At 36.0% G+C, this 20,730-nt stretch overlaps 1 protein-coding gene across 2 annotated transcripts in view; it reads right to left on the bottom strand.

The window, feature by feature from the left end:
• Positions 1 to 555: 555 nt before the first annotated feature.
• Positions 556 to 20,730, bottom strand: part of nectin3b (nectin cell adhesion molecule 3b) — an 82,244-nt gene continuing 62,069 nt past the window's right edge. The window contains exons 6-8 of one of the 2 annotated variants that reach the window (XM_046867679.1): positions 17,560 to 17,704; positions 3,175 to 3,271; positions 556 to 1,722 (exon numbers count right to left, since the gene is read on the bottom strand). In XM_046867679.1, coding sequence (XP_046723635.1) covers positions 1,561 to 1,722; positions 3,175 to 3,271; positions 17,560 to 17,704 — 404 coding nt within the window. In that variant the 3' untranslated portion in view covers positions 556 to 1,560. Of the gene's footprint in view, positions 1,723 to 3,174; positions 3,272 to 13,191; positions 13,724 to 15,295; positions 15,325 to 17,559; positions 17,705 to 20,730 lie in introns of those variants that run through there. The other variant, XM_046867678.1, reaches the window with a different exon arrangement.

The raw sequence follows: 20,730 nt of genomic DNA, 5'->3' as shown, positions 1-20,730 counted from the left end.
TTGAGGCCAGAATAGTTCTGAACGGTCCCCTGTGCCTACCACCTCATTAAAATCCTGCTGTTTCACAGCCCAGGATATGCAGGCTGCTGAGCAGATACACTGTTTACATACCTTTAATAAGTCTCATAAGTTCATCTCATCCAGTTTGGAGTCTCCGCAGGACAACATATGTAAACTCCCATGGCAATCCTGTCCCCTTCCCTAATTTAAAAATGGCAGCATTCCAGAAAGAATTACATGTCAAGAGATTGTGGAACACAACCAAGTCTAGATGACTATCAGCATCCATCAAGCATTAAATCTGGGTCCCTCTCTATTTGTTCCCAAACCTCAGCTTATTAGAGTCGTATCTGAGCCATGCTAATCAGTCCTCAGACTTAAGCATACTCTGGGGATTTTTTCCACAGCATGGGAAAAATTCAAGCACATGAGAAAAAAGGTATACAGTACACAATAATGTAGTTAAACACAAGTCATATTAAAGCTAATTGCCCCAGTAACAAAATGTTCACATGGTTTATTTGTGTTTAATGCAACTGCTTTGGATATGAAATTTTTGCCATATAAACATATTGTATAAAAAAAGACAAGTAAAAAAATCAGTTGTTAAAAACAAGATTATTCAGTTCATTTTCAAACCTACTTTCTATGTACATATCACACAATAGAAAAAAATTCCAGACATCAAGAAATACAAAAATTAAAAACATAAAAAACATATCTCCAAATGTTTACACGAACAGGATATTAATAATTTTCCAATACGAATACACCTCTGGATGTTAGGATATCATCCTGTGATCTAATTAAAATAAATCAATTTTGGTATAATAAATTCATTACAAAAATCCAATGTTACTGTGAAAATAAAAATAACGGCATAATAATTCATATCAATGAGTTGGGGTTTATTAAATGAAAGCTTTTATTGAAGCTGAAGTGTATTTATATGATTTATTTATGGTGGACATTAAAATATTTGTCACAAATGTAAACCCCTAATATATATACAACACGGTGATTATATAGTACATAATTATTGTACCTGTTCAGGGCTCCTGATACAAACAACAAGCAAATAAATGATCTCCTTATTTAAAAAAAAAAAAAAAAACAACAGTAAATAACAGTGTCCACTTTAAGAGTCCTGTGGAGAAAGATTTTCCCAGCACGAGTAAAATCAGTTTAAAATTGGAATTAAAATTGTATTGCTTGCACATTATTAAATCATGAAAGCTGATGCAGTGTTTCTAAATATACCTACAGTATATTTGAAGTTCTTGAGTATATGGTTGTCAGATTGAGGTCATGATTTGATACCATATGATTATACAGAATTAGGAAAACTTGTGTATTATAGAAACTGAAGGAACAGACATTGTAGCTCTTACATCCTAACCTCTAACAGTGTTGCAGTGTGCCAAGGTTGAGCAGTTTTCCTTGCTGTCACCTACGGTATCTGAATTTTCATTTTGCAATACAGCATGCTTTGAAATACATGTTATAATTGAAGACTGTGTTGAGGTGGAGTAGACATTGTGGCTTTGTAAATAGTTGGAATCAGACATAAAGCTCTCTGTGGTTGATGTAGACACGATCAGCCCCATTCTGATGGCATATCCACTCCTGATAGGACAGCGGGTGGTGGGTAGGGTTCTGGAGTTCATGGTGGGTCATCCTCCCTGGTGTTCTGTCCACCTGGCACTTGTCTATCCTGTTAGGCTGTAACAGAGCATCAGCATGTTAGCATGACACAGCCTAGAGTAATATGACTAGTATGGACCGTAACCTACTTCTTGACTGTTTGACTTAACTTTGTAGAAGTTTTTCCAGTTTTGGTAGAGTCAAACGTTTCACAATGTTTGACACTATTGAACCTGTCAAGTAAGATTTAAACAATAAAAAGAGCTATTTAAAATAACAGTTTGTTGAATAATGTTAGAATGTTAAATGTATTAAATGCAACAGAAACCAAAGAGGTAAACATCAACAATCTAAGGTAAGTAGTTGGTAAACAACCAACAAAAGCGGGTGCTCTTTCAGTACTATGATAAATAATTTTAACAGATTTATACTACAAAAGTTTATTTTTTCCCACTTCTTAAATCAAATCCATAGAGGTTGACATGATGTAATTCTAAATTTTTGGTTTCCCCCCATACTTTTTTCCAAGACTCACTAGACTGAGGTTAATGAAAGTTCATACAGATAAAGTCGATGCAAATCAAAAGTAACTGCTACCAGAAGTCACTGCTGGTCTTTTACATCCTGTGGCCTGTAATGTCCTGTTAATAACTGGACATAACTGTGACTGGATTGTGATTTTATCCATAATTATTCTGACTGCTGATATACCTTGAAATGCAGAAGAGTAGTTCTCCAGAACTGGTGTGTACAATGTTTGGATTGTAAAAGTAAATAAAATCTAAATGGCTATGGCCTAAACCATAAATATTAACATTTTTAGCTTGATGCCTTTTAATACTTCTGAAAGCATTGACATTTGTGTTATTCCTTTTTATCCCTAAGGTAAGCTTACATTGGTCTATAAACTACAGTGAAGCTAAATGTGTTCACTAATGTACTCATAATTTGTGATACTGTGTATAAAGTGTACAGGTTTAAAGTCATTATGTCCATATGCTCAAAATAATATACAGTACAATTACTCTATAATTGTATATAGTACAAGTATAAATTTAGATGTTAAACACAGAGTCTGTCTTCCTGTGAGACTTAATTATACTTTATTTAAACAAAGTCTCCAGATTCTGTTTCACTTTTATCTTACACTGCAAAGCAACTGTGACTATGTGAGACATGAACATTCATAAGAAACATTTTATGGTCTTGTCATCTCTATCCAAAGTTATTGTGGATAATTTATTGCTTATACACATGATCATCTTTCACAGCTATGCAATATTCCACAAATGTGTGTGCTGAAATGTGTTGCTTACTACTAATGTGTTGCATACTAGTGCCAGAGGCGGAGGAAAGAATGAGACAGATAACTGAAAATGGTGTTCGTAAAGGAACAGTTATTGACGAGGCAATACAGCAAAAGGGGGCTGAGAATAGATCATTCTTTGGCACAAAAAAACGAATCACATTTGTCACAGTCATTTTGCTGTATGAGGAACTGCCACTAGGCAGCCCAAGACAGACAAGCACCTGAGAGAAAGAGGCAACTGGGTGCAGGTCCTGGGGGACAGCAAAGGGTCTATCACTGTAAGGCGGAGGTGGCCTGTGTGTCGGAGGCAGATCAATGCTGCAGAAAGGAATGAAATAACATTTAGTGGCTTTGTAAAAACAAACAAGACAGCATGATATAGAGGTCGTGGAAATTTCTTATGTAGAGATTAGGGTGAGGTGAGGCTGCAAAATACTTCTCCTATTATCACTAAGCAATGCAAATATTTTCCTAAACTTGTGTTATGTTAGTTTATTAACCAGGGCTAAAAAGAATGCGCACACCCTCTTTTAGTACTCAGTGTAAAAGCAAAACAGTTTCACTTCCCTATCAGCCCTGACCATCAGTCCATTTAAACAAGAAACAATTACATTTTAAGGTCAATTCTTCCTGTAAAAAAAAAAACAAAGTTGCCTGTGCAGAGATTTCACATTACAGTGTTGGGGTGTTACTGTAACTCCTTATCTACATCTTACTCTCACCCAAGCAGGGTGGGGGACATGGGTTCACTGCTCACGTTCACACTCACACAGTACGACTCTTGACACAGTGACACATTTCACAAAAAAGCCTGTCGGTCTGTGTGTTAAATCCCACATACTGTAGGCAGCACAAGATATTTTCTCATGCTTCATGAGCTACTAAACAAAACAAAAGGGATTTACTGCGCTGAGGAAACTGTGTGAGAAAGGAAAAGAGAAGGGCGAGCCCATTCTTTTCATGACCAGATAGCTTTCCCTGCTGTTTTACTATTACTCAACTCACTGCAAGTCAACATTTGTTTATTAGATCACTAATTACACTGCTATTAAATAATTTTCTTTCAGCAATTCCAAATGTCAGGGCTGTAAAATGCAACAATATTTACAATATCAAGTCCTTGTGATCATGATTCATGTATTCGGTTATATAATTTGTTAAACATTTTCTATAATTAATGTTGAAAAAACATTTCCCATCTGCTCAGGCACCTGCTCCTGCAGCTGAAGCAGGAGTTGTTAGATATTAAATTAAGTGTCAATGTCAGTACTTTTAATAGTGAAAGTTCCTTTTGTGGCACTAAAACAAGATGGGAATCCTTTAGCAAAAATAACACATTACAACGCCTGGAAATAGAATTCTTTTAATCTTAATAAAAATTTGAGAAAATTAGTATTAGCTACAATCATGTGTTAGAGATGTAAATGATGATAACTCTTAGGGAGCCATTGAATCTATGTTTCCCAAGGATCACTATGTTTAAATGTATGACGGAATGACATGCAATACTGTGAATTCCACTTCTCACTTACAAACAATGTCAAATTTTATAGCAACTATAAATTATTTGTCCAGATTTTCTCTCAGAATAATTAAGAAAACAATTCCTCTGTTTTGAACACTTTTCTGTGGCCAAAAAACCTAAAGTAACCTCTTTACCTCCACCACATCCACCACATAAGTCCCAATGAATGAGCTCTTACTATATAATCCATTAAATTATCCACGATAATCCATTAAAATTAGTACATTCAAATTTATTTTTACAGCTGTTCTTCTGTCAGAGTTGCAAATGTACATTATTAAACAAAATCTTCTGACTAACCAGATATCAAGGATTCACCAGTTGTATAGGTTAAAATGTATAGGCCTGACTAGAGGCTGATAATTTCAGTCAGGATGATAAGTGCAAAACGTCAGAGAAACCCAAGATGAATAAATGAATAACTCATATTGACACAATTAATTCCACATGGTTGTTTGATTAACACAGTGTTCTGAACTTCACTAAAATTTTTCAGTGTGTAACCTTTTTACAACCCTGAGCTTAAAACCCAACCCACTTATCTTTATATGGGTCCAAACTTATAGAATTACACAAAGACCTGTTTTTTTTTTTCTTAATTCTCAACCTGCTTGATAAACAGTGAGTACAATCAGGATGCTGATCTCCTGGAACCACTCATCTCTTAAACCTCCTGGATTAAAGTGCAGCTTTTGACATGTTCAGTCATGCCATTTTACTTAATTGCATGAGAAGACTTTTGGCCACATAAAGAACCGCACTGAACTGTTTTTACTTTAAACATGTGTGTGATTATGTCACTTAATCAGACTCAATAGTCAATAGACCTCCTTTATTCTTTATTTTGTATTTTATTCTACATGCTTAGACATAGAATGTTGTAATATGGTCCAGAGGTGGGAAGTAAGGAAGTACTAATACATTACTGTACTTAAGTGGATTTTCCAGGTATCATAATACTTTACTTCACAATTTACTTTTACTCATTAAACTTTTACACAAATATCTGTACTTTTTACTTCTTCCTTATACTTGCCTACAAACTTGCACATTAATTAGCACCACTTTACTTTTATGACCACCTTCAATTTTATACTTCTCACGTTTATTTTTCTTAGTCAAGTGAATCTCAGGTAACCTGGACTACGTGATAGAACGTTAGAACCACTTAAATTAGAAGACACAAGACCACTAGCAACCATTTTAAAACATTCAAAAACAACAGTGATGATTTCAGATTTATTTTTTCTCAGCAGAAATAAAGGAAATTCAATTTAATATAGTAATATTCACCTTTAAACAGCACATGAAATAATTCAAATGCATAAACATTATTTTGAGAATGTTGTTATATATTTTATATACTAGGCACATCTGCACACATCGTTTCTTTTTCCAGTATGATCAGATTTGTGTTTTGTTGGGACATAATGTGTTGTTATTTTTTCTTTCTATTTATTTTTATATTTATGATGTTTTTGAAAGTTTAATGCTATCCCACCACTTGCAGAGCAAGACAATGAATCATAACGATTAACACAATCACTTCCTTTCTGTTTATTTAAAAATGATGGGTATAGTCTGCCTGGCTACAGGTTGTCTAATTTTTTCCAGATGACCTATGGCTGGAATGTGGAGTTGCTATTAGCATTTTATCTGCAATAAAGCCACATTCCCAGTAAGTCCCACTACTATCTTAGCCAATGCCGCTGCAAAGGCTATCTTCAAATTTGCACCAGTTTTTCAAGTTACAGTAATCTTTAAATACAAATCTTGTCTGATTTCATGACGCTGACACTGGAGAATTTGTAGTTCATTCTGGGCAGTTTGATCCACGCAATAAAAATATGCCCTTTTATGATACTTATGGATTTAGATGCATTTTATGCAGTCATTGTTATTTCTTCATTTGAAAGCAATACCATTTTTGCTGTCAATTTTTACTCTTGTGAAACCAAGAGGTCTTGTGAATATATACAACTTTTACATCCTTCAAAATACACATTCCAATGGATACTGCCTTCCAAATATAATACAACTGTCACCAGATCAGTTCAAAACCACGTTTCAGATTTCATTTCTGTCTTGATTTAGTTTGAGTAATTGCCATTCAGGCAGTTTATTGCCTCCTACTTCAGCACGTGTGAACATTTTGCCACCATAAAGTTATTAGGATCATTGAGACATTTGTAAGCTTGCTGTTAATACTTTACTTTTTCATGCTTCCAACTTAATGCTTAAATGTGTCGGACTCCTCATCATACTGCTTCTTTCTGCCTCTTCCTTTCTTTTCTGCTCTGACATTCAACAAAATTGAATAGAACCAACAAAAAAGGTGTGGGTTCAAAAACTGCTGGTTAAATCTCAACTAGGCTTCTGTTTATGATCTCCTAACTTTTAAGACAATTATTGGGTCAACACCGTCCTGACCTTGAATTCCAAGGATGCCTAAGGGACCCAGAGATGCTTCTATTTGCCCTTTCAATTCCTTGATGCCATAAGGAGTCACGCGCTGAGTGACATGGAGATAGGGCCAAGGTGTTGCAGAACAAATATTTAGTTACTCTAGTGTCAGATTTATCAGCAACACACTGGCATGCTAAAATGAGAGCAAAAAGGATTATGATCACTTTTGTCCTGTGATCTCAGTTTATTCTTCTTCTTCTTCTTCTTCTTCTTATTATTATTATTATTATTATTATTATTAATAATATTCATAATAATAATAATAATAATAATATTATATTATATATTTTCTATTGTTGTTTTTAGATTAGATTACATTAGATTTGCTTAGATTTTATTGTCATTGTACAGAAAAGAAAAAGGCCAAGAAAAGGGCCAATGAAATGCAGTGTCAATGAACACAATGTCTCAAACCATTGCAACCAAGTATAACAGATATGCAGGACTATTATCTAGGTGTAATTTTCCCTCTGTTCTCTCTACATGCTAAAACAAAGCTTAAACAAAGCTTTATATTTTAGAATTGTATAAATCTTTATACAGTTTGAGTATTAATTTATGTTAGAATTTTCCATGAAAAGGCCTTAGGCAAGGCATATAATACATTGTGCACATATGAGAGATGTTGAAAGTGTTTATGGACTGAACAGGAAGAAGAACAGACATGCCTGAGTTCTCTCACCAGATCTGCTGGATGTCTACCAAGATAGGGCAAGGACCCTGATTTTCACCCCAACATCAAAGTAGGGGAGCAAGCAACTTATTTCTATTCCTCTCTCCCTCACTTCAACTGTGTGCACACATTTGAAGGTCAGTTAAATAGTTTTTTTCCTGAGACAGACTAAAATCTTGTTGCTTTACCAAATTTTCTTACAGGCCATATCAGTCAAAAGCAGGTTTTCCTAAAATGCAGGAGCATTGTTATGAATATAAAAAATCTAGTTACAGAATAAAAAATAATTTCCCAACTAAAAAGATTTTGTTACAGTGGTGACAGTTAATGAAATAATGACTAAAAATATTTTTGTATACGTTTATGCTGCACAAGGGTTTTTTAGAATAATTATAGCCGAAACAGGTGTGGAATATATGTGTGTGCGTGCATCTTTTGAACATCCCATTCCGTATTTTGTCCTCTCTATGCTGCTATAACAACCTCCACTCTCTGCTTTTCACTAACATTTTTGCTGTGGGGATATGTGTTCATTCAGCCTGCTTTTCACTAACATTTTTGCTGTGGGGATATGTGTTCATTCAGCCGCATGACAATTAGTCAGGTCATGTACTGATGTCAAATGAGAAGGCCTGGTGTTCAGTTGGCAAACCAGTTCAGTTCATCCCAAAGGAGTTCAGTAGGATTAAGGTCAAGGATCTGTGCAGGCTACTCAGTATTTTCCACACTAAATTTCCCAAATCATGGAGCTTACTTTATGCACAGACACACTATCATGCTCGAATGGGATTGGGATACTTAGTTCTAGTGAAGGGAAATTGTAAAGCTATAAAATTGTGAATTAAGACTAGTTTGGGAATGAATCACATATGGCAGTTATGCCCCGGTGTTTGCAAAACATGTGTCCATATAGTGTAGTTATAGATTCTTGAGTTTGGACAGGGGTTCTAATCAAAACCATAAAACCCTTTCTAACAAACTAACTACAAGGCTTATCACATAATCTGTCACATTGCTTTGTCTACTGGTCCCCTTTACTGGTCTCTAAAACTCCACAAAATTCATTTTATTATGAATTATTACTCTTAGTTATTTGAGCCTTTACTTTTGAGTGCACTCTATTCTGGTTTCTATACTGGTAATTTATCATTTTATATTTTGTCATATTGTCAATTTACTTATCACCTAAATGATTACCTGTTTATCAGTTCATCTCTGTCTTTGCCATTTGTTATTGCTGTGCCATTGCAATGCTAAAATGAAAATGCACCACTTTGCTAAAAGTTTTGCTGACTAGCCATTCTTAATCATCTCTACTTCTCTTCATCTGTTTTAACTCCCTGAATATGTATATTAGTAGAGCTTATATTTAGTTAATTTGACTATCTAGTTTATTGACCTCTTTTCTCAATCTCCACTTTAAATAGAAATGTGTCAACAGACTGTACAAAAAACATCAAAAGAAACTTCTAGTTAAGTTAAAACTTAAAATGTAATATTTTTGCTTTCAGAACATTTGAAGTTTTTTTTTTTCTTCAAATAATCCAATCACATTTTATTGGGGCCTGGACAGTCTTGTAGTTTTTCTACATATCTATAAACCAAGGATGAGTTAGTGTTTGTCATGGTTTTATGATTCTTTAATATGCTGGGACATATATTAATCTAAACTGCAGAGAGTTGTGTGGGTTGTTTCTTCTTCTCCCAGGTGTGTTAGAGGCCTGTTGTTGCTTATCTCCCTGCTGTCTGTACCACAAAGGCAGTAGCATCTATCAGGCTGGCGCCAGCTGTTCCAACACACTGATCTGCATGCAGCTTACAGCCACAGCGAGCCTAAGCCCAGCCAAGCAAAGGCTGAATGAGGATCAGTAGTAAGACAGAAGTGATAAGGCTGTCTCAAGCTGTCAAACATGGACAGCACTTTGAAAAAGTTCATCAAAAAGATGCCCTCTGCAAGAAAGAAAAAAAAAATCCACATGGTTTTACAAGTGGAACAGCTGTTGTTTTTAAGATAACAATCTAATGCCTATGTCAATTTTATAGGGTATTATTTCTGCAAATAAATAAAAAAACTGCTGCTGCATTTAACATCACAGAGTCAGAGCTCAGAGTCAACACTTAAGCCCCAGTAATTTCAGGAATTCATTATTAAGGAGTGGTACCACTGTTTCTGTTTTACAGCTAACTGGTTTGATCATGATCCTACTTACTATCTCACGTGGGTTCCCTAAGGTTTCTTTGTTTTTCACCCACCTTTGACAATCATGTTGGTGGATTAACTGGGCGAAATTTGCCCCTAGATGTAAATGATTATGTCAATAATGGTGTATATGAGTCTTGTAAAATACTCCCATTCAAAGTGTATCATGCCCTCACACCCACTGCCATCCAAATCAGAACAAAGCAGTTACTAATAATGGATGAATGATGTTGAATGATGAGTGATCTGTCCCATACCAGGCTACTCTTGGTCTCTCATTAGAACAATCAATTGTCATCATGCTGGGGAATTTGACAAAGGTTTGCACAACTCTTTATGATCAGTTATTGGCATTGGTGTGCTAAGATGTTTTGTACAGAGTGAGAACCTTTCAACGGTCCTGCTGTTCTGTCCAAAATGAAATGCAGTGGCACTGAAATGGAATTGAAACTATGTCCAAATTAGAAGTTACATACCCTTTAATGTTTGTTTGACTCAGGGTCAAATAAAGGCATTGCTAAAGGGAAACAGCTTGTGGAGCACATACTTCTTATTTAAGGTTTTGAGCTCTTATATAAAAACGCTAGTGTTTTACTCAATGTCCATAAATGGAAATAATAGCAACTATGCTTTTCTCTACTAATTCCACCAATTTTTTTTTTTAAAAAGTCTAAATCTGAAGGTACAGCATTTTAAGGATACTGTCATGTATTGTAAATGTACAAACTGGGTAATAACAGGATCAACGTTAAAAAACATGAAACAAATAACCTGGAACAAAATGGCTTGGCAAACGACAGGAAACTGACCACTTTAGTTTACAAAAACAATGCACAAATATAGAGGGTATAAATATATATATATACACATGAACAAAACAAAGAAATGGAGATAGAGGTGAACAAGGCAACACATACACCCAAGGACAAATGACGAGACAGGGGTGGAGACATTACCTGAATGAAAACACAAACATGGAACGTGATAAACAGGGGAACTCAGAAGTCCATAGCGCTGCACCTTGATGAGCTTTATACTGAGAGCGAGGAAGGAAACATTTGACATACACCCCCACAAGCACTTCTCCTATAGTGTCTACAACAAAGCCAGTTTGCACGCTGAGGTATCCACACTGTGGACCTCATATATTGTAGGAGCATGACTTGGGGGGGCATGTTGTCAGCCTAATGCTTGAACCTGATTTGGTGTGAACATTACTGGTACTTCCTCCACGTGTGAGTTTGACTTAATGGGCTGCCCTGTGGACCCTGACTGGAACAGGACTTGGGAGGCTGCTTGCCATGAGTTGAACATGAGGGCCACCTCCTTGTCCCCTGGATGGACTCAGGCTTGGACTTGGCTATGCTTATGTCTCTGGAACTTAAAGCGTTCAGGATTTCTGTCTACTGGCAAACTGAGCCAAGAGTTTGGACAACAGGACCATGAAATTGACTCTTGTGATATGCTAGGTTTTATAAATACATTTTGTCACTGCAATAGGTAGCTCTATGGTGGCCTGAAAATCCATAAAATCCAATACATCAATGCTGGAGCTGGCAGGAAAGCCCAGTGTAGGAAATGAGTTGAGCAACTCTCTGTTATCACCTGCTGCATCCATGATGTAGGCTAATTAATCTGTCATCTATTGCAAATACACAATAGCGGAAGTTGCATTCGCTGAATAAGAACATTCAATTATATAATCAGGCAAAAATCCAAAATGGTAGGCAAAATCAAAACAGTCAATGGGTTAGGGCGTTTGGCAAACAACATAAATGAAGCAAAACAAGAGCAAGAAATGAGAAAACCAAAACAAGATAAAAAATGTAACACATGAAAGTAGAAACATGAAACAAAACAACTTGTAAACAAAAGGAACTGAACATATTACTTCACAAAGACCAGGCAAAAACACACAGTAATATATACACACATAAATTAAACAAGGAAGTGGAGACAGCAATAAACAAGACAACACATAAAAACAAGGACCGGTGATGGGCTGGTGTTGAGACATTACATAAACTACAACTCAAACACACATGGCACATGATTACAAACAGGGGAATACAGAAGTCTGTAGTGCTGCATGCTGGCCCATGCATCCTATTGCCACAAACGACGCAGGGTGAAAATCACTTCCTGTATACACATATATTATCGCAGATAATATTTTTTTCTTAACCAAAAAACTAATTTCTGAAAAGATTTTAATGTTTAATGTTTAACTAGTCAACCAGCATAAGCTAACTTGACATTATATTTATAAATGTAATAAATGGGTCATAAGTCAAAATTAATAATTGTTAATAATTTGCACCGTAACACAGTTAAGGTACATAGTCTTTGGTGCTGCAATCTGATAACAAGCTTTCCACCAAAAGTTAACTGGCAAAATAACTGGATGTTAAATTTCCTAAGCATATAATTTAATTTGTTACAAAATATCATATTTACAAATGTTTAGGACTTATATTCAGAAATGTTTATGATCTTTGTTGCTAATGCTACTTAATAAAAGCTAATTCTCGTATAAATATTGATATTCTTCACTGGTAATTCAAATCTAAATAGATGGGATTAAGCTGTCATCTTTATAAATGTTTCTAATTTTAACAATCGTCATTTCTAATCATTGCTAATACATGCTAGGCAAAATCTGGCAAAAAGCTGACCTGACAGGATTTCTGAGATAATTTTAAGCCATATTGACAAATTCTTGACTTTTTGCTCTGAAGACAGTGTGGGAACCATCAGACCACCAACATGATGTAGATAAGACATCTGTTGGCTGACTTTTGAATTCTCTTTCACAGTAGCAAGACAGAGACAAGTGCAGCATGTAAAGCCAAAGAAAACTGCCAGGTCCCCTTTTAAACCTCTAAGAGGCCAAACTTTCTTGACCCTAAATATGTTGCACTAGCAGAAGTCAACTTCTGTATTTAAAGTGAAAGTGAAATTTTTAGGGTTTTCTTTAGGCCAGATACATATTTCCTTCTAGTTTCTGTATTGTGTAAGAACAATGGTCAGCTGGCTCTTATAGGCTTGACTGGGTTTATGGCCTTTAGAGGTTATTGACCGAATGAAACCGATTAGAGTCTGTGTAGCTAATCAAGGATGAGGCTACAGAGATGCACTGCAGCATGAAGGCCTTCATTTTTTACAGGACAACAGGTGAAGTGTAATGCATATACAGTAATGATATTCTGAAAGTGACCTGAAAAACTGTCATACATTCTGTACTGAATAATTCATAACAACTTATCGAATTAGTAGAGAATACTTTTTTTTTTTTAGCTAAATAACTAATGTGCCTTGTCATAGTTATATTTTAAACTTTGTCATTCATTTACTGAGCAAGCATACAGTTCACAGGGAAATAATTCATCACTTCATAAATGCATTTGTTCTCAAATGTTGATGAACAAGCAAGACATGTTAAGTTTGCTCTTTAAGATTTGCATTAATGCTTCAATATAATTGTAATGCAAGGTTACTTTGGTATACAGCTTATAAATGCCCAGAGTGACTTACAAAAATGTTTGCAGTCTATATCAAAAACACACCCTCATGTGAGTTTACTATGCCAGGGTCTAAGAGTAGTAGTCTAAGAGAGGGCAGTGCAGTGTGAAACATAAGGCTAGGTTGTTTATAATACTATATTAGTAATTAGCTAATTCAAGGGCATAGTGAAAAGATATGTCCTGTTATTGGTACTTTTAGAGATGGTGGGTCCATTAATAAAGTGCCAGGAAAGTATATGGTACAGAGTGGGGTAAACAGGCTCTGGTTTGTTTTTGCCTTTGTCTGTTCCAGTGTTCCTGGTTTTTTTTTTTTTTTTTTTGTTGTTATTGCAATTATCCAGTCTTGAAATGAAAATGTACTGAACGAACATCTGAGGGATCTCTGTGGAGAGAAATGATACATTTCAAAAAAACAATCTCAGATGAACAAAAAAACGTCATATTACACAATGTCATTGTGTATATTCCAAAAATCAAAATGGAAAAACTATGTTTGAAATACAAAGTATACCGTTATTGCTTTTATATGAATTAAAAGGCTAAGTAGTAGCCAGGTGCAGCTAATTAAATACTATTTATAGATCATCAGTGTAACCACCTCTAAAAAGCAGAAGTTGTAGAAGGTTACTAATCTGGAACATTCAGGTGTGTACACACAATGCCAAGAAGCGATGATTTTAGAGAAGCAATTGTTGCTGCCAATCAATCTGAAAAGGGTTATACAGCTAGTTTAAAACATTTTAAAGGTTATCTCAGGCTCTACAGGCCTCAGTTAGCATTTAAAAGTTCATGACATTACAATTAAAAAAAGACTAAAGAAGTATGGTTTATTTGGAAAGGTTGCCAGGAGAAGGTCTCTTCTCTCTAAAAAGAACATGGCAGCATGAACAAACCACAAAACAATTGGAACAATTTACTCTGGATACATGAGAATAAAATGGAGCACAGCATACAGTATAGGCACAAACACCTCATAGCAACAGTAATGCACAGTGGTAGGGGTAAAGATTTGTGTTTGTTTTGCAGCCAAACGACCTGGGCACCTTACTGTCATCGAGTGGACCATGAACTCCTCTGTATTCCAAAGTATTCTAGAGTCAAATGTAAGGCAAAATTTCTGACAGCTAAGGCTTGGCCAAATAAGTACAGACCTCAACCCAACTAAAATACACTTGCATGCTTTTCATGGTCATCTAATGCTATCTAAATAATTTTACAGGCATTCTTATGTCTCATATTGACAATTATTTATTCTTTGCTAACACAGCAGGATTTTTAAAGAATGCGGTATTCCTAAAATGTCATGCTTTTTAATGTCAGTGCGAGCTAGCTGGCAAACATGAGCTATTGTCACAAGATTCCTAAGAGGATGTTAGACACCATATTTCTTTTGTAAATCTATAAACAACTGGTATGGAGTAATTGTCAACTCCTACACAAACCTTTTCAGGGTGTGCACTTTATCTGAAGACAGAGTTCCTATACTTCTAGCAGTAATAGTGAGCTGTAATCTGTCAGTCTGGGTTCAAAGGACAGTCAGTAAATGGCTGAGAAAGCACAGTGTTTTCAATAATTCAGCAGTTAAGTGCCCATACAGCGCCACCTGCCCCATAATGCACATCCGAGTACAGAAAGTCTGCTGACTCATGCTACAGCATTACACACACACACACACACACACACACACACACACTTACAGTGTTACCAGTAATGATACAGTATTAACCAGACACAGTATTAAAGCAGGAACTGGTCTTCAGTTAGAGAAGCTTGACATTCCCGGTTCCTATGTTTGCTTTTGTACATTCTATCTGTCCGTCATTTTAGTTCCGAGAACATGATTTGTATATATATATATATATATATATATATATATATATATATATATATATATATATATATATATATATATAATGGATGTAACGGTACACAACATTCATGGTTCGGTACGTACCTGGGGTTTTTGAATCACAGTTCAGTTCACTTGCGGTACAGTTAGGGGAAGAAATGCAAAACATTAAATTGCTTGTAAATACCAATAGTTTACATTTGTTTTTTAATTTAAATAAAATGCCTGCTTGGTTAAATCAAATATTAAATATCATTTTATAAGAATATTTTTTTTAATTAATGCAATGCTTTTTATTTTATTGATTAACTTGAGTAATTAATTAATTTTAGCACAAATTAAGTGGAAGAATGTAAGTAAATTGTTTACATTTGGTAGACCCCGTTTGCTTAATACAGTGTGTGTGAATGTGTGTGTGTGTGTGTGTGTGTGTGTGTGTGTGTGTGTGTGTGTGTGTGTGTGTGTGTGTCTGAGTAATCGTGCCATGCCATGTCGAATAAAACATTAAAAACTTGTAAAGTATTAATGTAAGGTACATTTAGAACAGATAAAAATGTGCGATTCAATTGTGATTAATCAGGAGTTAACTCATGACAATCATGTAAATAATAACGATCAAATATTTTAATTGATTGACAGCCCTATTTCTGTTCTGTATATATATATATATATATACAGTGAGGAAAATAAGTATTTGAACACTCTGCTATTTTGCAAGTTCTCCCACTTAGAAATCATTGAGGGGTCAGAAATTGTCATCGTAGGTGCATGTCCACTGTGAGAGACATAATCTAAAAAAAATAATCCAGAAATCACAATATATGATTTTTAAACTATTTATTTGTATGATACAGCTGCAAATAAGTATTTGAACACCTGTCTATCAGCTAGAATTCTGACCCTCAAAGACCTGTCTGCCTTTAAAATGTCTGCCTTTAAAATGTCCACCTCCACTACATTTATTATCCTAAATTAGATGCACCTGTTTAAGGTTGTTAGCTGCATAAAGACACCTGTCCACCCTATACAATCAGTAAGAATCCAACTACTAACATGGCCAAGACCAAAGAGCTGTCCAAAGACACTAGAGACAAAATTGTACACCTCCACAAGGCTGGAAAGGGCTACAGGGAAATTGCCAAGCAGCTTGGTGAAAAAAGGTCCACTGTTGGAGCAATCATTAGAAAATGGAAGAAGCTAAACATGACTGTCAATCTCCTCGGACTGGGGCTCCATGCAAGATCTCACCGTGGGGTCTCAATGATCCTAAGGAAGGTGAGAAATCAGCCCAGAACTACACGGGAGGAGCTGGTCAATGACCTGAAAAGAGCTGGGACCACCGTTTCCAAGGTTACTGTTGGTAATAAACTAAGACGTCATGGTTTGAAATCATGCATGGCACGGAAGGTTCCCCTGCTTAAACCAGCACATGTCTAGGCACGTCTTAAGTTTGCCAATGACCATTTGGATGATCCAGAGGAGTCATGGGAGAAAGTCATGTGGTCAGATGAGACCAAAATAGAACTTTTGGGTCATAATTCCACTAAACGTGTTTGGAGGAAGAAGAATGATGAGTACCATCCCAAGAACACATCCCTACTGTGAAGCATGAGGGTGGTAGCATCATGCTTTGGGGGTGTTTTTCTGCACATGGGACAGGGCGACTGCACTGTATTAAGGAAAGGATGACTGGGGCCATGTATTGGGAGATTTTGGGGAACAACCTCCTTCCCTCAGTTAGAGCATTGAAGATGGGTCGAGGCTGGGTCTTCCAACATGACAATGACCAAGCACACAGCCAGGATAACCAAGGAGTGGCTCGGTAAGAAGCATATCAAGGTTCTGGCGTGGCCTAGCCAGTCTCCAGACCTAAACCCAATAGAGAATCTTTGGAGGGAGCTCAAACTACGTGTTTCTCAGCGACAAGCCAGAAACCTGACTGATCTAGAGAAGATCTGTGTGGAGGAGTGGGCCAAAATCCCTCCTGCAGTGTGTGCAAACCTGGTGAAAAACTACAGGAAACGTTTGACCTCTGTAATTGCAAACAAAGGCTACTGGACCAAATATTAACATTGACTTTCTCAGGTGTTCAAATACTTATTTACAGCTGTATCATACAAATAAATAGTTAAAAAATAATACATTGTGATTTTTTTTAGATTATGTCTCTCACAGTGGACATGCACCTACGATGACAATTTCAGACCCCTCCATGATTTCTAAGTGGGAGAACTTGCAAAATAGCAGGGTGTTCAAATACTTATTTTCCTCACTGTATATGCAGTATTGTACTATATGTTGTTTGGTAAATCATTTCAGATAAATGAACTTAAATGTAACATATGAAAGCTATGAAAAAGTACACTTACACTTTGTCAGCATGTGTATGTGTATGTGCCTTGCGGGCATTAAAAAGGACAACGGTGAAGATGATGATGAGGAATAGCGCCAGCACAGCTCCCATAACAGCTCCTGTCACAGCTATGGAAGAGGTCATCTGCTTCTGAGACATGTCTATAAGGCAGTGAGACACAGTTAAACCACAGCAAATATATATACAGTGAACTATCAGGTTAAACAGCAGTGTGACCATGTGGTATTGGAGAGCTTTAAAACACCACAGGGGATATGAATTCTGATGCAAAACATCTGTATCAGAATTGTGTTTTATTTTCAGAGTACACTATTGTACATAAGGAATTTAACCCAACTCTGTTTGTGCTTATAGACATTTAAGCACATACAATACACTTTTGTATTTGCTATGTGCAGAAGCAAATACAATACGCTATTGTCATTTTAACAATCAGTCTCCAGAGATCTTCAGGACAGTTTTCAGACTGCTAGACTGCAGGACTAAAAAAAATTCCTACTTGCTTTTTAGTTTCATAAGGAGAGAGAGGTCATTCTGATATAAAGCTCATGGGACAAATCCCACATTCATTAACAGAAGAGGGTTTTTAGTGCTTTCACAGCGCTACGTGGCACATTTACCTGTTCCTCTCATTTATCAGTAACTTCTTTGTCCTGGTCAAAATCATGATGCTGTAATGACGCATTTCTTAATATTTTAAGAAACAGCTAAGCTGTGTCAAGGTGAAAATTTGGAAGTTTCCCAGAAAAGCATTACAGGCAGACACAAACAATAATAAGTGCAAGAGTGGGCAGGAGGGGTTCAGAATCAGAAACTCCTTAATGCACGAGTTGTGTTACAGGAATTGGTTTTGGGTTTGTGCCAGTGTGCAACATTTATACAGTACATAAACAGACAGTGCATCAACATCAACAATCAGTGGAACAAACAAACAGTGCAGCAGGATCAGTCAGTGCAGATTGTTCAAGAGACATAAGGCACAATGTCAGTAAGAGGTGTTTCAGTTCGAGTTGATTTAGTTGAGTAACTAAATACTGTCTGGAGAGAATCTATAAAGGTGACATGCAGTTAAGGAGATGATGGACATTTAGAGCCTCAGCAATAGCATGTTGACAAAGAGGTGGTTGGATGCTTGGTGTCAGCAGCATTTTTTACTGCCCATATCTTTGCCCTAAAAGAGTACGGACAGTTATCTTCTTTATCAAGAGGATTACTTGCTGCAGTCTGGTCTTCCAGATGTAGAGGATTTAGACTGTTATGGCGGTAGAAAGAAACATTCAATAGTGGCTAAGTAAAATGTTTTTTTTCAGGACCATGTGTTGAGACAGATTACTTCCTGAGTTATTGAACAAAGAACAGCCTTTGCTGTGCTTTCATAAAGATGGATGCTGTGTTGTTGGCCCATTTCAGTTGGTGATGGTAGCCCCTAAAATTCAAAATGACTCAAACACAGACTCATCTGAGCATTACTCTGAGGCTGACAGGCAAAAGGATCCTTGCACAAGTCAAACAATATTTCAACCATTTTGGCAGCTTTAGGCTCAATGCTGTTATTGACACACCATTGCTATATGATTACTTATGGGTGCCCATTACAGTTGTGTCATCCATGTACCTGATAATTTTGATGTAACTCTGTATTATGGTGTTGTCATTTATATAAAATTAGTATAGCAGTAATGAGAGAAAACTGTGCCTGTGCTGATTGTTAATAAGTCTGAAAGGCGGGGGGTCAAATCTAACATACTGCTTCCTTCCTCTCAGAGAATTAATGAATCACCACACAGGATATGTCAAATTTATCTTTTTGCAGAAGCAGGTGAGAATGCAAATATACAAACAGTTCCATGAACCTCTACTGCAAGCAAAGCAGAAACCAGTAAGTAAAGTAAGTAAGTAAAGTAAGTAAAGTGTATAGAGTACCAGATTAAAGCACATTAGCAAACTGTTAAGCACAAAAAAAGGTAGCTTAAGGAGTTAGTTTCCTAGGACACTTCTGCATTATGTTCAATTTAGCTTATAAGCTCAAATATTCTATTTTTATAGAAATACATTGCTTTAAATCTATTTCACATTCAACACTGCATGATAAAGATGATGGCAATATGTCACAAACAAAAGGGAGTGCTTAGCACAGCGCTACTACTAAGTGTGTGATTGTGTTACAGTAGTTTGTCAGACAGAGTGTATTATGTTGTGGTTTGGCTAGGGAGGACTGTACTTTAATTAGTGCCCCATACTGCCATGCCTTTAAAGCCTGCTGAGCGATCCCGTCACCTGCTTTCTCCGGTGGTTTTATACTCTTTTGCAATGTGATTGAGTAGGTTAGCCAAGAACCATGGGGTTCGTTAGATCACAAGCTCGTTATCCCCACAACAGGGGTTGCCTTGGATGAGATTAGCATCTGTTAATTAAGATGAATTAAACTCAAAAAAGCCCTTTGGCAGAACAACAGGTGGTCAGTTACACAGCCAACATTAGGCAAAACAAGCAAACCTCATCTAAACGGGGCAGACTGTGGTGGTATTAAGCGTGAATACTGGGAGGCTCAGAAAATAAACTAAATCAATGTTACACAGATAATGTGAAATTCTAACCTTTACCATGATGTAAAAGTTTCTTGAATAAATCTGTATATTTCTGTTATAATTCTGTTTAGTTATCAGTTATAATAAATGTAAGCATGAACCAAAATAACGGTTATCACCAACAGTAATAAGAATTAATTTAATGTAATTTTAAGGGAAATATGTATAATATGTTGTAATACAGTGTACCATAGCTAATTTTAGATAAGCTGAAATTTAATTTCATTTTTGTCAAGCATGAAATTGTTTTGTAAAATTAGCAAATATATTTGTTCGTTCTTGGCCATAATTTTAAAGAAATATACAAACAATATTGTTTGCAAATAGATTGACACAATATTAAATATTAAATGAGAACTATTTCCAGAAAGTCTTAATAATCTCATTATAAATATCATCACAGCGGAAAAAGTCTGTTCATTTGCTTTTGCTTATTTTTTGCTGATTTTGCTTCATGTTGAGTTCTTTTATATAACCTCAGAAAATCTGTGAACTTGGGAAGCTGGAGCCAATTAGGAAGCATGGGCAAGCTGAGGTTGCTTTGTTCTAAAAAAAAAAGAGAAGTGCTATTTATTTCT

The sequence above is a fragment of the Silurus meridionalis genome, chromosome 15 (assembly GCF_014805685.1).
Source record: "Silurus meridionalis isolate SWU-2019-XX chromosome 15, ASM1480568v1, whole genome shotgun sequence".
Taxonomy (NCBI): Eukaryota; Metazoa; Chordata; class Actinopteri; order Siluriformes; family Siluridae; genus Silurus; species Silurus meridionalis.
This window is presented reverse-complemented; position numbering and strand designations above follow the sequence as displayed.